We start from the raw sequence: 22658 nt of genomic DNA, 5'->3' as shown, positions 1-22658 counted from the left end.
CATTTGGCGCAATGGGGGAAATAAACCATTGGATGGTGGAGAAGATTGTCGCCATCAATTTCAGGTTTTATAAAGTCCTCCCAGGACCGCATAGTATTTTGAGGGAAAATTGTTTCTCATATTCTAGAGCGGCAAGCCATCCGACAAGAGGCGGGGTAACCCTGAATTGGTCACCAGCAAAAATCTATGTACAGTTTTATTATCATTTCGCAACATTTCTTGATGAGATGTTTTGGGGCTTTGAATATTGTTTGCGCAGAGTTATTGTTTGTTTTAAAATTGCATGGCAGACCATTATTTATAAAGTGCTTTTCATCCAAAAAATGTAAACTCAAGTGCTTTGCGTAGTTGGAATACTAGTAGGAGTGGAGCCCAGTGTGAGTGTAGGGGGGGAGAAAATAAATGTTTTGTCATGGACACAACACATCATAAACTATTTGTGTATGGTGCATGGGCACATCACTAAACATGTACCCCCTAACCTGCCACTGCGTTTTAAGCAGTCAAGCATGCGCTGCCTATCAGAAGAACAGACTGTAGCCTTGCTTAGATTTTGGCTTTTACATACAAGAGCAAAAAAAAAAAATCGCACCCGTGGGGAATTTTCGTGTTAGTGCATGGCCGTGCCTCAAAAAATTGTTTCAGACAGAGTAGTCTAACGGCCAGATGCTGAGTCTGGATTTAATGACGCCAAGCTTCGAGAGAAATTGCGCGCTTGGTTATCTTGCAATTAGCGTAAAAAGTGCAAAAAGGATCGCTCCCAGACATATTTTCAGAAAGAGGCAGCTAACAAAGGATTTACTTGGTTGTTTAATTTCACACTTGATGTGTGGGCAGGCATGACACAGCATTATGGCCAAAAAAACAAAAAACAAAAAAAAAAAAAACAAAGAGACAACAGTGCCCTCTGCTGCCACCAGTCATAATTACAGTTGTAGCTGACAATAGGTTAGTGAAGAACAGTTTGAAGTGACCGAGAACTGCATACAGTGCAGTAGGATCCATGGAATATCCTTACCTCTCCGTTTCTCATCCGTAGGTACCTCATCAGACCAGACCCCCTCTCACTGGTACCCAATCAAGGGAGCAGCAGGAAGTGCAACGCCGGACTTGCAGAAAGCCACAGGTTTGATCCCCAGGACAGCACCCACCTGTGAGACATGAATGGCCAAAAAATAAATAAATTAAAAAATGGCTAAACACTGAAGAATTCAATCTGGAGAGAGGCAGCACAGGAGGCGAAAGCGATGGAGCCAGATGGCCATCAAATCTTCTCAAGCTGAGCCAGGGCGGGTGTGCGTGCAGCTCGTCTTAGAACGGCCCGGGAATGTTTCAGTTGTGCACCTTCCTAATTTTCAAAGCAGCGAGTTCAGGACACAGAAGTGCATTTAATTAGCAAAGAAAAAACCTCAGTATTTATATCTACGTATGTGCATGTTTTGTACTGCAGCATACACCACTAGGTGGACAAAAGTATTGGGACACCATATCCGTTGTAGGATCACGTTCACGCATGCCTTTGTGGGCTTCACTTGGCCATGCTGGAATCGAAAACTGCCCAAAACTGTTCAGGCACTGACTTGTCTGGGTTGTACCTGGTCAATTGCCTCTCGGCTCCAGCTCAACCGTTCCCCTAATGAGGACAAGCGTTATAGAAAATGTACGAATTTAACTTTGATGGGGAATTAAGGTGCCCTATACTTACGTCCATGTCGGATAGACCTTTTCATAATGTTTGGAAATAGGCTTTACACGATCAGGATTAAAAAAAAAAACCTGAACAGATCACCAATCTAATCCAACCTATTTAAACAACATATTTACGGTACAGTCGATCTCCAATATTTGTGGGATATCAACTTGAAACTCTGAAATACATTGAAGGGAAAAAATGACAATTTCACAAAAAGAATTCTCCCCAAACAGCTGATAAACATTTAACGCACTGTTCCCCTCCCCAAAAAACGACGTGGGTTGAAATATCTAAATAAATTGAACCGATCAATGACATCATTGATCGATCAAAAAATTAAGACCTTATAACCGATCACCGTTTTCATAAAAATGCTACAAGTCTGCCGATTTAATCCAGCCAATCCGATGTGTGTAAAGCCTAAAAAAAGAGGCACCATGGTACTTGGGCGTGGCAGAAAGTGATTGACCATGGCTGACTTGATATTAAATTTATTATTTAAAATTTGATATGACATCTTTTATTGTGTTTTCCAATTTACTTTATAAAAACCCTATAATAATTCATCAGAACTTGAGGGTAAGGAGGAAAAATTAAGAGGATGTCAATTGTAAAGTGTCCTTGGGTGTCTTGAAAGGCGCTTATAAATAAAATGTATTATTATTATTATTATTATTTACCTGTTTAAATGAAAAATACAGCCAGGATACAGTCTCCCCTGGAATCATTTTACCTTCATGCAACTTATTCTTTTTGACTTACACTTCACACATTCAAAATTTGGAGGGAACGATGAAGGCCAAAATCATATAACTCAAGTCATTTAACACGTTTTCTCAATCACTCTGCCTTGGTCTAATGACAGGGGAGAAGTTTTTGCCGCCCCTTAAGTACATGACATGATGGTGAAAAGGTCTGTATTTGCAGCATGTGTCCGTGTGTGTGCAGAAAGATGAAAGCAAGACACTGCCGATTTAACCCAGAACCTGCTGCTAAATGTATGGGATGGGATGTCTTTTTTTTTTTTTGGTGTTATTGTCACATTAACTGTTGTTGGGTTTTATTAGCAGTGTACTCTTGTTGTGCGTTTTCCTTCTCTTTTTCAAAGTTTCTCCACCCCCCTTCCATTATGATGCATATGCGAGACCCTCAAATCTCACATTTGGTTTTGCACTGTTGTCTATCCAATTTGTTTAGGAAGTTTCTGTTGGTTGAGGCTCTTTACAACACGTCCGAACCTCTGAATGTGCCATTTCCCGACTGAAAACGAATGGTGCAGCTATGTGGTTACTGTAGCTTTGCTGCCATTCGAAAAAGAACATGTACATATTAAAGTTGGTCAACTTGTCTTTATTTTGCTTCTGTACATTCCATATCCACCAGCTTGTCTTCTGAGTTTTATTCATAGTTTTGTCCAATGATATACAAATTATTTAGGTTATTTTGGACACCTCAGAGATTGAACTGAATTCTCATTGGTGAGAATTTACGTTGACACCTTGCAGGTCCCTCAAATTCTGAATGTATGCTAATTTTTTTTTTTAATAATGTAAATGTTTAATGGCGTCTACGTTTGGCACTGAAAAACTGGAAACAAAAATAGCACAGAATAGCATAGTAACAGAAAGCGGACATTCGCGAGGAAATACCAAAATTTATCACTATGTCATAAAATTCGCTTACCCTTTTCTGTGTCTGGGCGTTTTTAATTTAGTATATATATTTTTTTCAATCAGGCAGCAACTCTTGGATCTTGCTAAGCTAGCAGGCTAACTTTTTTGCACTAGGTAGGGAACGGTCTAAAACGTGTGGTTTATTGAGTTGTCCTACATTCAACTAGTTCATTATTTGTACATCTACTTCCACCTGGGTGGAAAATAAATCAATCTCCCACTATTTTATGAAGCTTTTGGGTACACCTACAGTATGTTCAACAACAAGAGTGCGTTCCTTCTTTCTCGTGATTTATAGCTTGTATATTGTGCAAGCTACCATGTCAACGCAAGCTAGCGCTACCTATTGTCAAGAAAGAGAAATACAGGCATGCCCCTGTATTGCAATCCAGTACAGCATTGACCGTAATACAATTAGGCAGAAATATACACATTTTAATCAAATCACGTCAACATTTTATTCAGTTAGGGTATTAACAAATAACTTATTCAATTTGATTTCCAACATTAGTAATGCAAAGTTTAATGGGGTTTTTTTGGGTTTGTTTCAAGCCAATGGACAAAAGATAAGTGGTTGATATTGAGATTGACAGACAGATCCAGCAGGATCAGAAAGACCTAAACCGAATGTGTTTTGAGGTGATTCTTGAGGTCATGAATTGTGACTTTCTGAGTTCCATCACCATGTGGCGCTGTTCCAAACCGCCACATTAGCAGGGCAAATCTTGAGTGGGTTGGGGTTATTCCCATTGATGTTTGCCCCGGGGCAAAAGAATGGATACATCTTGTCTGTAAAGAAGTCTGTGAAGGTGTAGATGGGCGTCATGCTGACCGGATTGGAGAAAATCACCTTGCCGGCGTCATAGTCCAGCTGCACCCTCACTCTGCTCAGCTCGCCCTCCACGCGCAAGGGGATGCTGGGCCTGGTCATGGCCGAGTACTCGCCCTCATAGTGAGAGATCATCCAAAAGCCACCTTCGGGGCAGCCGGAGATGCGACCTTTCCTGTCGATGGACTCCTTGACCACCCCGAGCATCCAGTCCTCCTTGTCACCCACCTCCACCTCCCAGGCGTGGCGGCCTGACGTGAAGCCTTCCGAGCCCAACGCGAAGACGAAGTGGCCAAAACGCTCCGGGTTGTCCGGGAGCTGCTGGAGGGAGCCGCTGTTGGCTACGCAGGTGAGGTCCTTGGAAATGGACAACCACGAGTACGCTGTGTTGGGATCCAGGGTGATTGGCGCTAAAACAAACAACCGCACAGCATAGCAAATGAAGTTATGCAGCCACGAGTGAAAATGTTTGAAATGTCTTTGTGGGTTTTCAATTCCACACACTGCTTTGGGAAAGTGCAATTCCCAAGCTCCACGCCAGTTGTCATGGTAACAAGAAAATAGGCTAGTTTTACATAAAGTAGGATTAGAATTTCCTTACTGTACTGAACCACCTCCGCCATCTTCTCCCAAATGTGGTACTTGAGGGAACTGACATGCTTGGCCACATTGATAAGAGCTCCAGGCACTTTTTCCGGATCCTTCTGGGGGATCTCTGCCCTTTGAACCAACCCAACCACCCCCAAAAAATTTCCGCCGTTAGCATTTTATCTCACGGTTATGCTATCATGTGGTCATGGAGATAAACACGCTTACCTTTTCTTTGTCTTGAAATAATTCTACAATTAAAAATGAAAAGAGCTTTTAGTACTAGCGTGTCCAATGAAGATGAGTCGCATCAGAATACACAAGTTAGGTTGTCCATACATCACTTGCAGTTGCAGCATAATTCCAGAAATGCAACTTCAAAATATCGTTTACATGTCTACAAAGGAAGGGTGGTTTTATTTTTATACTGGTTAACTTATTTTTCCACTTGTATGATGAAATTGAGACATAGAATATTGTCTTCCATTCATGTTTTATATGATTGATTCATTTCTCAATCAAAAGTTGGTCAATTAATATCGTGTAAGTAATATCTTGGTTAATTGTAATTTCATTATATACAAATAAAATAAAAATGTGCATGAACAAGTGTTTTGATTTTAATAAACAATTTTACATGAAATTAAAAAATATATACTTTTTCAAGTACTGGTAATTGTTTACATATGACAAAAAATGGCAAAATAAACTAATTAATGTTGCATTAATTTTATGAAATAATTGGTTAATTATTTACATTTACATTACTTTAGCATGGATTAGCATTTTATTACAGCAAGCTAGATGAAAAAGATTCAACTGTGAAACTTTAAAATTTGAATAATAAAGATGTCATTAATTGGTTAAAATGTAATCAATTTGAAATTTTAGAAAAATCCGCATGAAGTAGGATTTTATTGAAATGAAATAGTGTTTTACAGAAAGTTAAAGGTTTTACTTTTTTCATGTTGTGAAATAACTCATACACTTAAACAAATAAATCAAAATTGCACAATCATAATTACGACTTTACATAAAGATTTTTACAACAGAAAATTGTTAATTATGTGAGCATATTTCACCATTAAAATTTCACCATTTTCATATCCATATTTATTCAACCTACTTATTTTACAAAATGACTTTCCTCATGACTGTTTTAAAAAGACGCAATATGGCCCTAGACACCAAACTTTTCCCACCCCAGCTTTGAAAACTGAGCAGAACTTTATATTAAGTGTGTCCACTCGCCTGGCAGATGAGCGACAAAATACAAAAAGTTACCTGTAGGAAGAGCACGTCGGCCGACGCGATCTCGTTCTCCACAGCGATGACCGCGTGCGAGAAGGTCAGTATGTCCCTGGTGAGGCAGTCGGCCTTCTTCCTCACAAGCTCCTTCTTCTCCTCTGCCTCCTGCTGCAAGGCGGCCAACCGCGCCGCTTCCTCCTTTTGCAGGAAATCACGCAGCTCCTCAAAGTCACCTCTGAGCTGCTGCTCCGTGGCTTGAGTCTGGTTCTGACACACAAACGCAAATGTGTCAACAACATGCAAATACAATCAAGAAATAAAGGAGTGGAACAATCCAACGTTTAACTAATGTGCAAGTCAGGTACATTGAAGATAACTCGTGGTGCACAAGCGCCCTCTAACGGTATGCCTAAGTACAGTTCAGTTGTCCAGTCTGCATTTAATTAATAAGAAGTTTCTTTTTAACCACCTGATTTTTTTTATGTGCAATTTACATTGAATCATGATGTAGACACATTTCAAATTGTTTTCCTGAATTTAAGCACAGCATCAATGTTCAAACTGTATCATGAGACAGTTTACAATAGTATTAAATATAGTGCTTAGGAATAAAACGTCTTTTTTTTGGTGAACACTTAGGCATACTATGCGACTGTATTCTAATTTTTAATGACGGTGGAACTTAGAGAGCCACTTTTTTATGGTTGAATGACAACATTAAATTCTTTACAGGTTCCCGTTTAGTCTTATAGAATTTTACTTCCATTTTCCACTATTAATTAAATAACAGTTAAACGATTTGTTGACATTAATTCGATTTATATCATTTAAAAAATATATATAAATTTGAACAACTTGAAAGTCAGCCTGATGTTCTCACTGTATTATGTTGATTCTAACATTTTCGATAAAGAACACAAGACACTTTCTCATTCTATTAAATGAAAAAGCTCGTCCAAAACTTTGCCCATTATTTACCTTCCACACATCTTTCATCACATTCGAATGTTTTCAAAGCATTCTGTCGCGGCAAGGCCACATTTTCCGGGTGGAAAAAAACCACAACCCTTGGGGCTGAGGCTCGGCGCGGCAGCCTCAGTGACATCAGGGGTCATGCGGGACCCTCATTCGCACCGTCCCCCTCACTCACTCAACTCACTCGCTCGCATGTTTGTTGATACCTTGATGTGCACAGTTGTGTCATCACACTCCTGCTTGGCCTCATACAGGCGCCGCAGATTCTTCTTTAGGGGAATTAGGTCCTTCTTCAGCTCCTCCTGAGGGCGATGCCGTGACATGTCAAAGAATGGCCAGGAGTGGAAGGACACAATTCATACAGGTTTGGAATTAAAGCCCCGTTCTGCATTAACTATAAACTACAAAGGCAAGTCAATGAATGAATTAACGTATTATGTATTAACATTCATAAATGCTTGATAAAATGATTTTGTGTTTCACTGATTCATTGGCAAAAGCAGCATTGTTCCGCATTTAGTGTCAAATGCAAAAAGGACATAAAAAGGCAATTACCTTTAAGTATTCATAAAAACATTGCACAAATGCGAGTAGGCGCGGGAATGCAACCGATTACGGCGATAGACGTGTCGTTGCCGCTAGGCACATGAGCAAAGGCTCAATAACAGCATCACAGTCCAATTGTCATAGTCAGCAGGGTACAGGGGAAGGATGGAACAATTTACACATGCAAATTATTTGCAATTGAAGGACAACCGTTTTAAATTACAAGACAAAAAGCACATACTTTGTATCATTGCATTAACAATATTTTTAGAACGGATTTTTATTTTAGGGGGTGGAGGGTTCTTTTGGGGTGCAGCAAGTTAAATCAGCCCCAGTTAACATAGCTGAATATTGTTGTATTGAATATAAAACAAGAGTCGACTATACGCAAGTGAAATGATCTCACCAAAAATTCTAATTGTTTTTGCTGTCACTAGGCAGAATAGGAAAATTTCATCAACACATAATATGGACGAAAGTCATCATGCAATCATTCATGACAGCCCTACCTTGAGATCGTGCGCCCCTTCTTCGAGAGGACACACTCGGTGTCCCTGATGCTTCTTGGAAGTGTGGCACACGCAGCAAAGGGCCTGCAAGTCATCCAGGCAGAAGAGCTTGAGGACTTCGCCGTGGGCGTCACACCTCACCTCCTGCTGCACGTCGGCCCGGTCCCCGCTCAGCCCGGGAGCGCCCGGACCGTCCGGCCGGCGCCGCTGCTCACTCAGGAAGGTGTCGGCCACATTCTTCAAGGCCAGGCTGACGGTGGGCTCGGTCAGGGAGCATTTCCTGCGGCAGATGGGGCACTCGCGGCGGGCCGCCTTCTTGTTCCAAAACTGCTGCAGGCATGCCCGGCAGAAGCTGTGGCTGCACTTGAGCACCACGGGCTCCTTGAAGATCTCGCAGCAGACCGGGCACGACAGCTCGTCTTCCAGCACGGAGCCCGAGCGCGAGGACACGGCCCTTGGTCGCAGGGCTGTATTGGCCTTGGAGGTCTGGAGGAAGGAAAGCTTCCCGGGTTGGGAGGAAGCGCGTGGGCGTGTCGCCATGGTGTAGAAAATGTGCTGACAAGTGTGATCCTCGGACTGCGGTAAGTGGACTAAACCGGGTTTATGTGCGACGGGGGCTTTTCAGCAACAGGGACTCGAAAAACAGGTTTAAGAAAAGCCCTCATGAGCCACTTTGGGCTTCATATATTTTCATGGAAACGCAAACACGCGGTGATGTTATGCACAGTCGGCCTACTTTACAAATCTGCCTGCCAGTGAAGCTCAGCAACGGACAACAATGTCTGAACAGAATGTTTTTGCAAACTTTAAATGAACCTAATCCAGAGAAGTGTGACATTGATGTATCGATACCAGAGATTTTGGTATCGATACATCAATGTCACACCGATACCAGAGATTTTGGTATCGATACCAAGTAAATACTGGAGCCAGTATCATCAATACCAAGTACTTTTAGGTTCATATTTTTTTTTTTTAACTTAAACTGAACTTGATCAACAAAGTTGCTTATGATGCTAGCTGGCGTTTTTTCCCTTCCCGGGTTATGTTTGTAACAGTGCTCAATTATCTGTAACAAGACAAGGAGGAAAAAAAATGAACAGGAGAAACTAACAACCATGCGGTTATGATTAGAACTCCATTATAATTGAACGTGAAGAGTGGTTTACAAAGTCACATTTGTTGTTGTCAGTGTTCAGTAACATCACCTCCAAAGTGTGCATGACAAAATAGCTTCATAATTCTGCTCCACTGTTGAAACATACAGTGCCCTCCATAAGTATTGGCACCCCTGGTTGAGATGTGTTTTTTAGCTTCCAATTATTTTATTTTTTTTCTAAATAATATGGGACCTTAATGGAAAAAAAGAGAAAAATCCAACCTTCAATACAAGTGCATTTATTCAGTGGGGAAAAAATCCCACATAAAGAAATAATTATTTGACATCAAATCACCTGTTCCACAATTATTGGCACCCTTAACAATTCCCAGGAAATAAATATAATTGAAGCATTTCTGTCATTTCTACAGTAGTTTACAAAGTTTACCAGAGTATGTAGGAACATTTAATTAGTAATTCATCACTTCCTGTCTCCCTGGGGTATAAATATGACGTGACACCGAGGCCATTTCTCTTATCCACTCTTAAACATGGGAAAGACAAAGGAACACAGCATACAAGTGAGGCAGATGTGCGTCGACCTTCACAGGTCAGGCAGAGGCTACAAGAAGATTGCCACTCAACTGCAGCTGCCCATATCCACTGTGAGAGGAATAATTAAGAAGTTCAAAACAACTGGAACAGTGGTAAACAAGCCTGGACGAGGAGCCAAGTTTATTTTGCCACCACGCACAGTGAGGAGGATGGTAAGAGAAATCAAAAGATCTCCAAAGCTCACTGTTACAGAATTACAACAAATGGTAGCATCCTGGGGTCACAAAGTCTCCAAATCAACCATCAGGCGCTGTCTACACGCCAACAAGCTGTTTGGGAGGCATGCACGGAGAAAACCTTTCCTCACTCACAATCATAAACGCAAGCGTCTGGAGTTCGCCAAGCGGTATTGGGGCTTCAACTGGGACCGTGTGCTTTGGTCAGATGAGACCAAGATTGAGCTTTTTGGCAACAAACACTCTAAGTGGGTCTGGCGTACCACGAAAGATGCGCATGCTGAAAAGCACCTCATACCCACTGTGAAGTATGGGGGTGGGTCAGTGATGCTGTGGGGCTGTTTCGCTTCCAAAGGCCCTGGGAACCTTGTTAGGGTGCATGGCATCATGAATGCTTTGAAATACCAGGACATTTTAAATCAAAATCTGTTGCCCTCTGCCCGAAAGCTGAAGCTGGGTCGTCACTGGGTCTTTCAGCAAGACAATGACCCTAAACATATGGCCAAATCTACACAGAAATGGTTCACCAGACACAAAATCAAGCTCCTCCCATGGCCATCTCAGTCCCCTGACCTCAACCCCATTGAGAACCTGTGGGGTGAGCTGAAGAGGAGAGTACAGAGGAGAGGACCCAGGTCTCTGGATGATTTAGAGAGATTCTGCAAAGAGGAATGGCTGAAGATCCCTCTTTCTGTCTTTTCCCATCTTGTGAAACATTATAGGAGAAGATTAGGTGCTGTTTTGTTGGCAAAAGGGGGTTGTACAAAATATTAACACCAGGGGTGCTAATAATTGTGACACACATTATTTGATGTCAAATAATTATTTCTTTATGTGGGATTTTTTCCCCACTGAATAAATGCACTTGTATTGAAGGTTGGATTTTTCTCTTTTTTTCCATTAAGGTCCCATATTATTTAGAAAAAAAATAAAATAATTGGAAGCTAAAAAACACATCTCAACCAGGGGTGCCAATACTTATGGAGGGCACTGTATGCTGCCCACACAGAAAAACATGTTTTTACCCAAACAGCAAGACGACACATGACAGGAGTAGTTCCTAGTAACAGCAGACTTCCTCCTATACGAACTGATATTGTAAAGAGAGAGCGAGGAAAAAAAATGCTTTTTGGAACTCAATTTCCTTTCCTTCCGCAGAAGTGGATCATGTTAAATAAAACAGAAAAAAACGGACCTCCTCCTAAACAGATGTCACATATTATATAAAACATTAGCCATTAAAAGCAAAAAAAAAAAAAGAAAAAAAAAAGAAACAATACTCAGCAAAGCACAAAAGCGTATTGTATTCACTTGGGGAAAAAAACTGGCTTTGTTTTTTTACTACTTCTTTGGGGGGGCTTTGGTTTTTTTGACTATTCCTTTTTTTAGTTTCTGGTTTTCCAATTGTTTTTTTTTTGTCTTGTTTAGGGATTTCTTTCTGTTTTGAGGGATTTTCTTCTTGTTTTTCTGAATATTTTTTGAATCCGTTTTTTCAGTATGTTTTTCAGATTTTTGGGGTTTTTTTAAGAGATTTGTTTTCCAGAATATTTTTGTCTGTTTGGGGGAATATTTTTGTCCACTTTTTGGGGAATATTTAATTTTCTGGACTATATACAGTATACATACATATATATATTCCAAAGAATATTTTTTTAAAAGAAATTCCCCAAAAGGAGGGAAAATACTCCATAAATTATTTTGAAAAACAGAAAACAAAAAATACATATACAAAAGAAAAAAAGCCCCTCCAAAACATAAATCAACATTTTTTTTCACCAAATGAATGCAATACACTTTCGTAGCATAAGACCTCAACTGCATCTCTGTCCTTAACGAAACAAGTAACCTAACACTGCCTCTTTTTACAATACAGTGTCCACAGTATATGTAACACTGTTATCAAAAGTAAAACTGCAATCACCTTGATGACAGCATGGAATGTGTGAATAAATCACTACTGCTAGGCAAGCTACACTTAACATCACGACCTTTTTGACAGGCAACTTATTCTCCTTTGGTCAAGTCAAATACAGCAAACAAACAGCAAAGTCGATGTAAAAACAAAAACTAATAATACAACATGCTTGAAAAAGAGTGAGTAGCGAGGCTCGGTACAACACAACACCGCAGATACAACGGGGCCTTCTGTTGTCTCGGGCCACGGAGCATGTCAGCACGACTATCTAACACCAAATTTTGTGTTAGCATTTGATTGCGGAAAAGGGGAGGGGGCGTGACTAGCCCACCACGCAAGTTGAAAAACTAAAACTCAAGAGGAATCATCACCCCCCCCCCACACACACACACCCAAAAAAATATGAAGACACGTTGGGCCCTTGAAGTACTGAAATTACCACCTGAAAGGGAAAAAGATTTCTCACCCCTGCATTTGTCATTGTGCCGCACGGACGCTCTCGTCTCCATGCGTGCACACACATTTTTATACCTGCCAAGAAATGCTCGAGCCACACTGAAAAGCTTGATGTTGCCTTACTTTGCTTTTGTGTTCTTCAGATGGGACTTCTAGCTTGGACTAGGCGGTCTGTCCCTGTTGCGTTCACGTGTTTTTTTTTCTTCTCAAAAAAATTGAGATAGGAGCCCGAGGTATGGCAGTAGTGTACATCGCTACAAGCAGCAGTTTGGCACATATGGCACATAATGAATAATAATAATAAACATTATTATTATTATTTTTAAGTTGACTGCCCTCAAAAGTTTACAATTTTAATAGTTTTTTTTGTTGATTTGTTTTAAGCCCCGAAACTCATTCGCAGGTGGCAACTACAAGGGGATGAGCTAAAAAATAATAAGAATAAAATTAAAATGCACTTGCTTGCTTCCACCACCGAGTGAGAATATTTGCCATGGAAGTCTTTTCCAATGACAAAATAAACAGCAGGAGTATACAGTATAGAGAATATTAAAAAATAAACTAAAGCAAAAAAAAAATACTTTTGTGCAGTGTTTCCAAGTAGTGACCATGCACACACATACGAGTCTGTCGGGTTCTGTCAAGTCACGCGCCACTCACACCCGTCCAACCTTAGCATCGCCAATGGCTCCCCAAACGTCAAAGACAAACTCGTCCGGGAAGGCAAAGTCTCCCAGCGTCTCGTCGAGAGCCTCGGCAAACTCATCGGGGTTCTTTTTGTCCTTTCCCAGCTCCACCATGGTGGCCGCTGGAAGTAGAAGTATAGAATTAGGCTTTCAAAATTAATACAATTTAAATAAGCTTTAAATGTGAATTAACAAAAAACGTTGTGCATCGGAAACAATCTCTAATGCACGGCATCATTGCAATTATAGCTAAAGCTAACATCCAATGCCCATCGCTTGCAGGGCTATAAAAAAACCACCTACGCACACACACAGAAAAAAATAATTACCGGTAATTTAAAAACAGTTTGCAGTTCTGACACTGTTAGCAAAATATGAATGTCGTCTAATTAAAATCCTACTTATACCACTTCACATTTCTCCCTAATGAAACAAACCCAAGCTGAGTAATACGCTTCCACGACAGCACACCAAGGCAGCTAACACTGCTAGCATGACCAATCCATTACCGAGTAATCCCAAAAACAAAATTTTCACGGTTTGATGATGATTTTTGGGGGGCACTGCACAGTCAATTTAAACAACCACGGTTCTCAAGTGACAATAGTTTGTACCTAGCTCGCTGTCTCTGATGCCCATGTAGCTTTCCAGAAGGTCATCGACCTTCTCAATGGCTTTTTCCTCAAAAGCGGAGGGCTGCGGGAGGTTGGTTACAAAGAAAACATCACACACTCAAGACACATCGAGAATTTTTCAACGGCTCAGAATCCACGGTTCAGTATGCAAACTCACCACTTCCTCGACAGTAGCGGGACCCTTCGAGCGCAGCCGTAAGGTTCCCCTGCCGGTGCCCAGCTGGACCCCCGACGATGACCTGGAGCCTCCAGACCTCTGGCTGATCATATCTGCATGAGGTCAACCAACAATCAGTTACATATACAGCACAACAATGAAAAATAAAATGCACATCCCCATTACACATCAGCTCCACGCACGCCCTACCGAACGCTTTGAGCGGCTCGACCAGCTTTATGATGAAGTTCTTGCCCTTGGGCAGCTCCTTGAGCATCTTGGCAACCTCGTAGTGTCGACAACCAATTAGGCGATGGCCGTTGATAGACTCGATCATGTCACCAACGTTGATCACCTGGATCTGGTGGATGATGCTGCCCTCACGGATTCTCTGGAGTGGGGTGTGTACATTTTGATAAAAATAATCTTATAATTCGCCACTATACTGCAGAAAACTATTCAAAAGTGCCTCACCTTGATGAAAGCATAACCGGCTCCATTGTCAGTGATGGTCAAACCGAGTGCATCCTCCCCTTTGAACACTTCAATTTCTTTCTTTTGGCCTTTAATGTGGGCAAAGATAAAGTCCTCTAAGCCAATCTGCCCTCCCAACAGTTTGTCCATGTCCACCTTGTGAGTGTTCAATGTGCAAAACATCACCTGCGAAGTGAAAATAAATCTTAAGTTTTGTTGCTCAGGTCTTCTTGATAGAAGTGTACGCGGGGACTCACCTCAGCCGGAGGGATCCCAAAAGCTTCGCCGATCTTGGTGTAAAGCTCCCGCACGTTGCTGAAGCCCTCGATGCGTCCAGTGGGGCTGCCGTGCGCCAGCTGAGTGTGGAAGATGAGACGCGGCCGCATGCTGCTTGGTGGCGGGGGTAAACCCTCCGAGCCAGCACCTTCTAAGCCTACACCACCACCTCCATCTAAACCGTCTACATTGAGGCCGGCGCGGATGGGCTCAGCTTCCTCATTTTCCACCAGGGGGGACGCCTTCTTCCTTCGTCCCAGACCCAGAGGCATTGTCGTCTTTCTGGGAAAGGGGGGTTGTTGAGTGGTGGTCCTATGAGCAGGTGGGTTGGGCGTGTAGGTCACAGTGGGACTGTAGTGCTTCAGACGAGCTCGGGAGCTGTCTTAAAGCGCCAGGGTGTGGACCCACAAATCCATACATCAGAAAAGTGGAATAGTAGTCCGAGGGATGCCGTTGGGAGATCGTCAGCTACAAAAAGAAAAATGAAAGTGACGGGCAATGTTTATTTTTCTGCATAAACATCCCAAAGTCACCATGTCGTTATCAGATCTTCTCTGCGAGCGTCAATTCCCAATTATTTACACAATGAACTGCTTTTTCACGTCTTGTCACAGCTAGCACGCTAACAAGCATGAGTAGCGACAACGGCTTTTGAAAACGGAGACCACGACTTGGAAATTAAACAAGAAATTACAACGGAGACTGATTAAAATTTGCATTTTAATAGTTGTGAACAGAGGGTGGTTAAAACAGGACAAGCCAGTCAAGTCTTACCCGAGCAGTTTTCTTTCTTTTGGCCAAGTGTCGTTAGCTAGTCCACTAACAAGCCCTGAGGTGATGTCAACAAAACAAGCTCCACAAACGAACCCCTAAAAGTTGCACAACCCAGCTGACAATCGTAGTTGTGCTCTGTGGGGTCTAAAAATGAGAAATAAGCCCCAGGTGTGTAGTTGGTGTGCTGGTATGCCGCTAGGGACGGTGAGCTAGCGTTAGCTGTCCAGCCCGGTTAGGGGTGGGGCGATGTTGCGTCTTACGTTCACGTTCACTCGGAAAACTGAAACGCATTAAGGGTAGAGCCATGACGCCTTCACGTCTACTCGGAAACATGCGTGACCGCATCTCGACTGTACAGTAATTCAAATATTGTTTTCAATGGATCACGACAGTACAAACGTTTAATGATACGTGTAGTTATGCCAGCATAAACACTTGAATGCACTAAGTTTGTCCTCATTCTTGGCTTCTGGGAACATCTTGTGTTCAAGCAAGTTTTTTTTCAAAGTCCACACCAGCTGATTATGATTGCCTGCGGCAAGTCTTCCTACACTGGCGCAAGTCTTCCTACACTGGCAAAAGTCTTTACATTTCATTTCAGGCCGCCTGTGTGGAATCAGAGGAGCCATGGATGCCACTGCATTTGCTCCAAGGTGGCTCGTTGCTCCATGTCTGATGTCAAGCAAATCCATAAGAAATCTTTGCAATCTGAGCAGGGAACAAAATAGTGCGTTAGTTCCATTATTAGGAAAAATTATGAAGACATAATGTTTGGAAACAATAGGCAGAATGGTACTTTCAGTTGCCGACAGTGATTGACTAATGCTGACTTAAACTGATAACGTCAAGTTGCGCTGACAGCTACAGTAAACCCCATGCGGTTATGTTCCAGACTAAACTAGGGCAAGAAAAAAACATTTATAACCGTACAAAAAAAATCCACCATAAAGCAGATGTTTGGTTAAACTGCCTTTGATGTAAGTTAGGAAAACATCAAGGCTAGCATCCTAGCTAATGTCAGCGTTATAGCACGCTATGCACAACGGTGCCATTAATCTTTCCCTCAATTGTCATGTTTCCACCACATCTATTTTTTAATCAACTTACCATGTTCTGTCCCCAGTTTGAAACAATTTACAATTAAACATTAAAAGGTCTCTATTAAGAGCTGAAGAAATAGCTTTTACCTTGAGACAGTACCCGGTTCAACGTGAGGCCTTTAAAAAGGAACATAAGCGTGTCAAAATGTTCGGTTCCGTCCAGCAATTCAAAGAGCAGCGCGCCCAGTTGCCAAACGGTGGCCGGCCCAGCCTTATACGGCCGCTTGAAGACGTATTCCGGAGGGGCGTAGCGTAAGGTTCCTGGAAGGCAAGTAAACAACAAATATTTGGGGTTATATACTGTGTCCTCCTCAAGATTTTCCTGGGTGATTATTTATTCTGTTTACTCCCTTGCAATCAAATAAAGGATTAACATTTATGTCCGGTTATGTGTAGAATTTTCCTCCCTGATCTCTTCAGAAAATGATCAAGGCAGACACTCGTAAATGGTAAACTGGTTTAATATTGGCGTCCCCGCACTACGGACTCATTCTGTAAATATGTAAGTGTCCCGCTTTTTTACCGGCATATTCTCGATATGGTTCTTCATTTACAAAGCAGCTGCAGCCAAAGTCTATGAGGCGCACTCGGGGGAGACTGAAGGTGGCCTCCAACAGGATGTTCTTCTGCTTCAGGTCCCGATGGAAGACGTTGACGGCGTGCATTTTGATGGCGGCATCCACCAGCTGTTTCATGATGTTCTGACAAACAGACACAAAAAAAACTTTTTTTGTGACCATGTTCCTCAGTAGTCTTGTGGATGATGTCAATTTTAGCCATGCATCCCCCCCCAACAGTGTCCAAACTGAAGGAGGTACCAGTTTGGCCCATTTTTGAGATTCAAATTAAACCATTTGGTTAGATTACACACCAGATGTTTGATACGCAGCTTTATGAACGACTATTTTTATAGCGAGGATCCCACTTTGATAAAATCTTTCAACAAGAAAAAAAAATGTCTTCAAATTGAAGAAACAACGACTTCACATGTTGACTTGATGCCACTCTGGCTGCATGAAAAGCGTCTATTTAAACCACTACACTACCGAGTGTTGTAGTTTGAATCCCTGACAGCTGCGCAAAAGTCAGATAGAAGGTTCCAGTTTTATCGAGGTGTTAACCCCCAAAATGTACAAATGTGTTTAAACTGAAGCAGTTGGGATGTCAACTATGGGAATTTATTTATACCACCCCAGCTGCACAGGGGTCGGCTATATGAACCACTACAATATTAAATAAAGGTCCGTTTTATCACTTCATCAAAAATAAGTGGGTACAAAATAAAGAAATTAAAAGTTAAAATGTGAACTGCTCCAACACCAGCTTTACACATGTAAAGCTACCTGAACCACTACACTATCAAGAATTGAGTTTCTTTACCTTAGCTTCATATTCCTCTAACGGTCCGAGCTTGTATTTGGTTCTGAATGTGAAGAGGTCCACGGAAGGTACCGGCCTCTCCATGACCAGAACCAACTCTTTCTCCAGGTCATACGTGTCCAACAACAGGACGACTGCGGAGGAGCCGTCAGCGTTCTTTAACGAGGACGCTTGCAGCATGAGCCACGCTTCTAAGGGAACCTTCTGGACTTTTCCGTTGATATACTACGGAGTAAGAAAACATTATCCACTGTCAGGGTTTCATGAAAAAAAAAATGTTGCCTTTTACTTTCGACACACTCACCAAAAAAACGCTCTCCACCTTTTCGATGGGGATGTATTTGATGGCTACCTACAAGACAAAGTCATATAGTTAGTACGGGAAATGCCGATTTGGGTTTGCATGAGACGGGATGTATATAACGCTTACTGGGAAATAGTCACTTTTCCTGTAGCCGGCGAACACCGATCCGAAGCCTCCTTCGCCGAGCTTCTCCAGTTGCTGATACTTCTGCACAAATAACGCTGCCAACACAAAAATCAGGTTTGGCTTTGCTTACACTGGAGCAGACAATTTATTTTCTTTTTTTTTTAAGCATTCAGATGATTCGGTGAATGGCTATCCAACATCTATCATTAACTCATTCAGTACCAGCCAATTCTGGACCAAGTCTGAAAAGACGTTTAAAAACGTCTTTGGGAGTGAATGAGTTAAATTTGGGGAGCTCATACAGTTGCTCAGCCTTTTGGGTCTTTTTCGTTAAGCTTCTTGAATGTGCTGCGATCCAAATCCGTGATTGAAAAATATGTTATCCATGTTCAACTATTGTCAAATGTCACTCAGTGATCTCATCAAGAGGTTGTAATCGGCACTAACGCTTCACAAGTGGCAATTAGTTTACTGTGAACCGACTGTCATCATTAAGTGCTACGAAGTCACTGACTTTGCATAATAAACGGAGTTAGTCATATGTCAGTGGTAAACTGACAAAAGTAACACACACGTTAGATTCGTCGTGACTGTAAAAATTGCTATATGAGGCTCACACGTTACTTTCTAACACTGATGGGAGCGTTGTTGCTTTCTGCTGCATTACAATTACTGATTGTGTTTTGTTAAAATGCAGATGGGGAGGACTATGAAAAAATAATTAAACCACATTCAGAATATTAAGGGGGGGAAATGGCACTTATATACAGTATATATATATATATATATATATATATATATATATATATATATATATATATATATATATATATATATATATATATATATATATATATATTTATTTTTTTTTTTTTGTGACCTGAACTTACTTCGGGTGGTGTCAGTCTGCTGCAAGGCGGGCGGACAGCAGGGACAGGCCGGGAGGGTGGCGGCTTTCTGGACGACGTTCTTGACAGGCTGCCTGGTTTGCTTTTGGGCTTCTGCTTTCGTGCTGGACTTCCTCTTGGTGGTCAGCTTGGCCAGCAGAGCTTTGACGGACACCTCGGCGACTTCTACCTGTGGCTTCTTGGCGACAGCGGCCACTTCGGGTTTTGTGCTGTACTTGCTGTTCAGGACTTTGGCCAGCAGGGCTTTGACGGATAACTCGGTGGTGGGTTCCTTGGCGAGGGTCTCCGGTTTGGCATTGGACTTGCGTCTGGGCCTTTTTGCGGGTAATGGTTTCGCTGTGGCCTCGGTGACGTCGACCCCTTGCTCCTTTGTGAGGGTTTCCGTTTTTGTTACTGCTTTTCGTTTACTAGTCCTTTTGACTTGAACATTCGCCGGCACCTCAGCAGCTTCCCCCCTCTGGTCCTTGGGATGGGTGTCTTGGTTTGGGATGCTCTGCCACTTGGGCCTCTTGACCAGCGCCACCTTCTGGGACGTCTGCTCTTTGTTGTCCAGAATGGTTTGCGCCACCTCCAGTGTGGGCTGTTTGGATTCGCCAATGATTGGGATGGTGCCACAGAACCTCCTCATGGGCATGGCTCCGTTTCTGAGGACCTTGGTGTCGGGTTTCAACAGCACGCAGCCTTCCATGAAGGGGGTAAAGTCTCTGGTCTCTGTAACGAATATAAAAAATAAAGCAATCATACAAGCAGCGCGGCATTGAGATATGAATTTAAGGTGCTCCGTGAAACATCTTTCTCCTTTGAAATTAAATGAACAACAACCGTCCATCAACACATCCATTGATCTCATAGCTATAAATATGAAATAATATTATTATTGCTAGATACAAATATAGCTTTATAGAGTTGCTCTATATAACATGTCTAACATGTACGATACAACATATTGTGTGTGCATATATATATATATATATATATTGTAAATAGAAAACAGATTTAACATATCCACATTCAACATATCTGTATATCACAAATACAAACCCAATTCAAAAGAAGTTGGGACATTGCGTTCAACACAAATACAAACGGAACACAGTGATTTGCAAATCATGCTCCACCTATATTTAATTGAACCCACTACAAAGACACGATACTGAATGTTCAAACTGATCAACTGTTTTTTTTTTTTTTTTTTAAATGAGTAACTTCCAGCACGTTCCAAAAAAGCTGGGACAGTGTCATGTCACATTGCGTTCCAACAGTTCGGATGGGTCCTTTGGCTCTTTGGCTCTTTGGCCCCCCTGAGGACGAGGACACCACGTCCAGGATTTCCCAAAAGCAAAACGAAATGTGAATTCGTCAGACCATTGTATTTTTCCACTTTGTATCATTCCATGTAAAATAAGCTTGGGCCCAGAGAAGCCCATCGAGTTTTAAGATGCACTTAGAATGCCGAACTCTGTTTACTGACACTGGCTTTCTGAGGTGTTCACGAGGCCATGTGGCGATATCCTTTCGACACTGATGTCATTTTTTTGTTTTTTGTTTTTGATACAGTGATGCAGAGGGATTGAAGCTCACTAGTTATTTGAGTTTTGTTTTCGGCTTTGCTTCTACCATGCAGTGATTTCTCCGTATTCCCTGTTGTCATGTCTCTCAATGCATAGTCTTCATCTTTTTAATATAATTTTAAGTATTTAATATGTCAACACTTTGTAATTACTTTATTATGTTAACTACATTGGTTTACAATTATTCATCATCATCATGATTATTATTATGGGTGAAGGTGTTTGTTATAGTTGGTGCTTTATTGAAAGACTGAACAAAAACACAAACAATTTGCATAGCATTCTGCACCACGTTATCAAAATGCAAGTCATGACAAAAGATTTTCGGTTTCACAATTCTGTATTTTGGTTTGTTAGTTTATACATATAAAAATCAAAATGCTTCACACTTAAGAAACTTGGGTTGCGTTTTTGCACAGCATTCTGCCCCGTGATCATTTGCACAAGCAGATCGTAGGCTACGTAGATACGCGTTTTGAATATCTTCTTGACATACAAAAAAATATTATAAAATGCGACAATAAAATAGTTTTTTGGGGGCATTTGACCCCACTTCTATCCCTGTAAGTCCTCGCATTGTTTATAATCACAACGACAAAAAACATGTTTCCCCAAAGCAACTTTGAAGGGCTCCTTTAAAGAAAGCCCGCCACGTCCGTTATTATTTTTGGGTTGTTGTTTTTTGTTTTTTTTGTTTTGTGAACGCATTTACGTTATTTGGAACTCACCGGGGTGGATGTTGGTGGGCAGAAATGGAAACGGGTGAAACTTGTCCACGTTCATGTTGTTGCTGTTGCGTGCAGATAGGCTGTTGTTTAGCTTATTTCCTGAGTGTAAACATGCAGCCCTTTGCACATAATGCAGAGCCTGTGTTTTAGAGGCTTGTACTGTGCGCGCGTGCTGTGGCCGAGTCATAAAGGGGCTTCGATCACAAACACGTCAAAGGCGCTATGCGGCCCGGCGGGACTCGAACAAGGGCCCGACGGGCGTGACACAAGCTGGCGACTTAAACCGCCGGCGAGCACGACCTTCAGAAATCAATCCACTTTGGACAAAGACATGAAGCGCCGTCACCTTTTCTCGTCGTGATGCGCTTGTGAGCTTTGCACAAGCTGTTATTGACGTTCTAATCAAAGTGCTCAAGTGTGTGCGCTATGCTTTATCAGAGGCTGTTTTAATCAAACATCGGCGCTGTTATTACACAAAGTAAATAGGAGGTACGATCTCGACACGTTGGACTCTTCATTAGGTACACATACACAATCCAAGCGTTGGTTAGTATGCGGCATGAGTTGCGCGGGCCCAATTTTCAAGCATTTCAGCGTATACATATTTTTTAAATGTCAATAAATGCCAAGCTATTCAAGCCTCGCCGCCTAAAATGTTTCCCTTAAAAAAAATTCAATGAAAGTAGCACTTTCGATGTTGTACTTTGGAAAACAAAAACTAGTCTGAGAAATAAAAAATTGAATCCCCGCAGTATTGTTCTTTGTAAAAATAAACAGTCATGGCAAACGAAACAGAAAGTTAAGAATAAAACATTGTGCATCATGATGAATTCATCATGGCTCTTTCCGGTGTGTGCAACTTGACCACCAGGGGGAGCATTATACAGTCATTCAAGGCAATTTTGTTTATGGTATTGAAAAAAATGAATCCATGTGACAGTGGGAAGAAAGGTACGTGAACCATTTGGAATTTCTTACATTTGTGCATAAATTGTTATATATCCAAATCACGAGAATGAATGCACACACGCATACTATTGTTTTCATATTTTTATTGAAAATAAGCATTAACAGGGATGTGAATAAAGTAAATGAACCTGTGCACCAGGATGGAGTTTTGATCATTCTTCTGTGAAGAGCTCTCCTGGAGTCATGCAGCAGAATCTCAATCGAGTTGAGCGCAGGATGACAAAGCCACTCCAGAAAATTGATTTTCT

General features: G+C 41.7%; 4 protein-coding genes across 6 annotated transcripts in view; 1 reads left to right on the top strand and 3 right to left on the bottom strand.

Annotated features, from left to right (window-relative positions):
- LOC127589664 (potassium channel subfamily T member 2) overlaps positions 1–2323 on the top strand; it is a 37821-nt gene extending 35498 nt beyond the window's left edge. For all 3 annotated transcript variants that reach the window (XM_052048911.1, XM_052048912.1, XM_052048910.1), the window contains exon 30: positions 1040–2323. In XM_052048911.1, coding sequence (XP_051904871.1) covers positions 1040–1157 — 118 coding nt within the window. In that variant the 3' untranslated portion in view covers positions 1158–2323. The remainder of the gene's footprint in view (positions 1–1039) is intronic.
- A 486-nt stretch (positions 2324–2809) lies between these two features.
- Positions 2810–8928, bottom strand: trim35-12 (tripartite motif containing 35-12). The gene is made up of 6 exons (XM_052048937.1): positions 8062–8928; positions 7213–7308; positions 6068–6298; positions 5012–5034; positions 4797–4915; positions 2810–4605 (listed from the first exon to the last, which is right to left on the bottom strand). The coding sequence occupies exons 1-6, from the start codon at positions 8599–8601 to the stop codon at positions 4046–4048; spliced, it is 1569 nt and encodes a 522-aa protein (XP_051904897.1). The 5' UTR covers positions 8602–8928; the 3' UTR covers positions 2810–4045.
- A 2371-nt stretch (positions 8929–11299) lies between these two features.
- gipc1 (GIPC PDZ domain containing family, member 1) lies at positions 11300–15585 on the bottom strand. The gene is made up of 7 exons (XM_052048962.1): positions 15325–15585; positions 14532–15018; positions 14275–14460; positions 14011–14191; positions 13801–13913; positions 13623–13704; positions 11300–13130 (listed from the first exon to the last, which is right to left on the bottom strand). The coding sequence occupies exons 2-7, from the start codon at positions 14820–14822 to the stop codon at positions 12979–12981; spliced, it is 1005 nt and encodes a 334-aa protein (XP_051904922.1). The 5' UTR covers positions 14823–15018; positions 15325–15585; the 3' UTR covers positions 11300–12978.
- Positions 15586–15707: 122 nt separating this feature from the next.
- On the bottom strand, positions 15708–22246 carry LOC127589676 (serine/threonine-protein kinase pim-2-like). Its single transcript, XM_052048934.1, has 8 exons — positions 21442–22246; positions 19125–19853; positions 18235–18329; positions 18109–18156; positions 17805–18029; positions 16948–17125; positions 16512–16685; positions 15708–16032 (listed from the first exon to the last, which is right to left on the bottom strand). The coding sequence occupies exons 1-8, from the start codon at positions 21626–21628 to the stop codon at positions 15941–15943; spliced, it is 1728 nt and encodes a 575-aa protein (XP_051904894.1). The 5' UTR covers positions 21629–22246; the 3' UTR covers positions 15708–15940.
- Between the last annotated feature and the right edge of the window lie 412 nt (positions 22247–22658).

This window comes from Hippocampus zosterae, chromosome 17, assembly GCF_025434085.1.
Source record: "Hippocampus zosterae strain Florida chromosome 17, ASM2543408v3, whole genome shotgun sequence".
NCBI lineage: Eukaryota > Metazoa > Chordata > Actinopteri > Syngnathiformes > Syngnathidae > Hippocampus > Hippocampus zosterae.
This window is presented reverse-complemented; position numbering and strand designations above follow the sequence as displayed.

What these genes read in the sequence shown, in the direction of transcription:
- trim35-12 (XM_052048937.1), bottom strand. Translation starts at nt 8,601, where the DNA reads ATGGCGACACGCCCACGCGCTTCCTCCCAACCCGGGAAGCTTTCCTTC. An exon ending in ACACAACTGTGCACATCAAG is followed by an intron (nt 6,299 to 7,212) that starts GTATCAACAAAC and finishes TTTGTGTGTCAG; the next exon opens with AACCAGACTCAAGCCACGGA. An exon ending in TATTTCAAGACAAAGAAAAG is followed by an intron (nt 4,916 to 5,011) that starts GTAAGCGTGTTT and finishes GTTGGTTCAAAG; the next exon opens with GGCAGAGATCCCCCAGAAGG.
- gipc1 (XM_052048962.1), bottom strand. Translation starts at nt 14,822, where the DNA reads ATGCCTCTGGGTCTGGGACGAAGGAAGAAGGCGTCCCCCCTGGTGGAA. An exon ending in TTGGGATCCCTCCGGCTGAG is followed by an intron (nt 14,461 to 14,531) that starts GTGAGTCCCCGC and finishes TTCACTTCGCAG; the next exon opens with GTGATGTTTTGCACATTGAA. An exon ending in CCGGTTATGCTTTCATCAAG is followed by an intron (nt 14,192 to 14,274) that starts GTGAGGCACTTT and finishes ACCCCACTCCAG; the next exon opens with AGAATCCGTGAGGGCAGCAT.
- LOC127589676 (XM_052048934.1), bottom strand. Translation starts at nt 21,628, where the DNA reads ATGACTCGGCCACAGCACGCGCGCACAGTACAAGCCTCTAAAACACAG. An exon ending in TAGAGGAATATGAAGCTAAG is followed by an intron (nt 17,126 to 17,804) that starts GTAAAGAAACTC and finishes TCTGTTTGTCAG; the next exon opens with AACATCATGAAACAGCTGGT. An exon ending in ACCATATCGAGAATATGCCG is followed by an intron (nt 16,686 to 16,947) that starts GTAAAAAAGCGG and finishes CTTGCCTTCCAG; the next exon opens with GAACCTTACGCTACGCCCCT.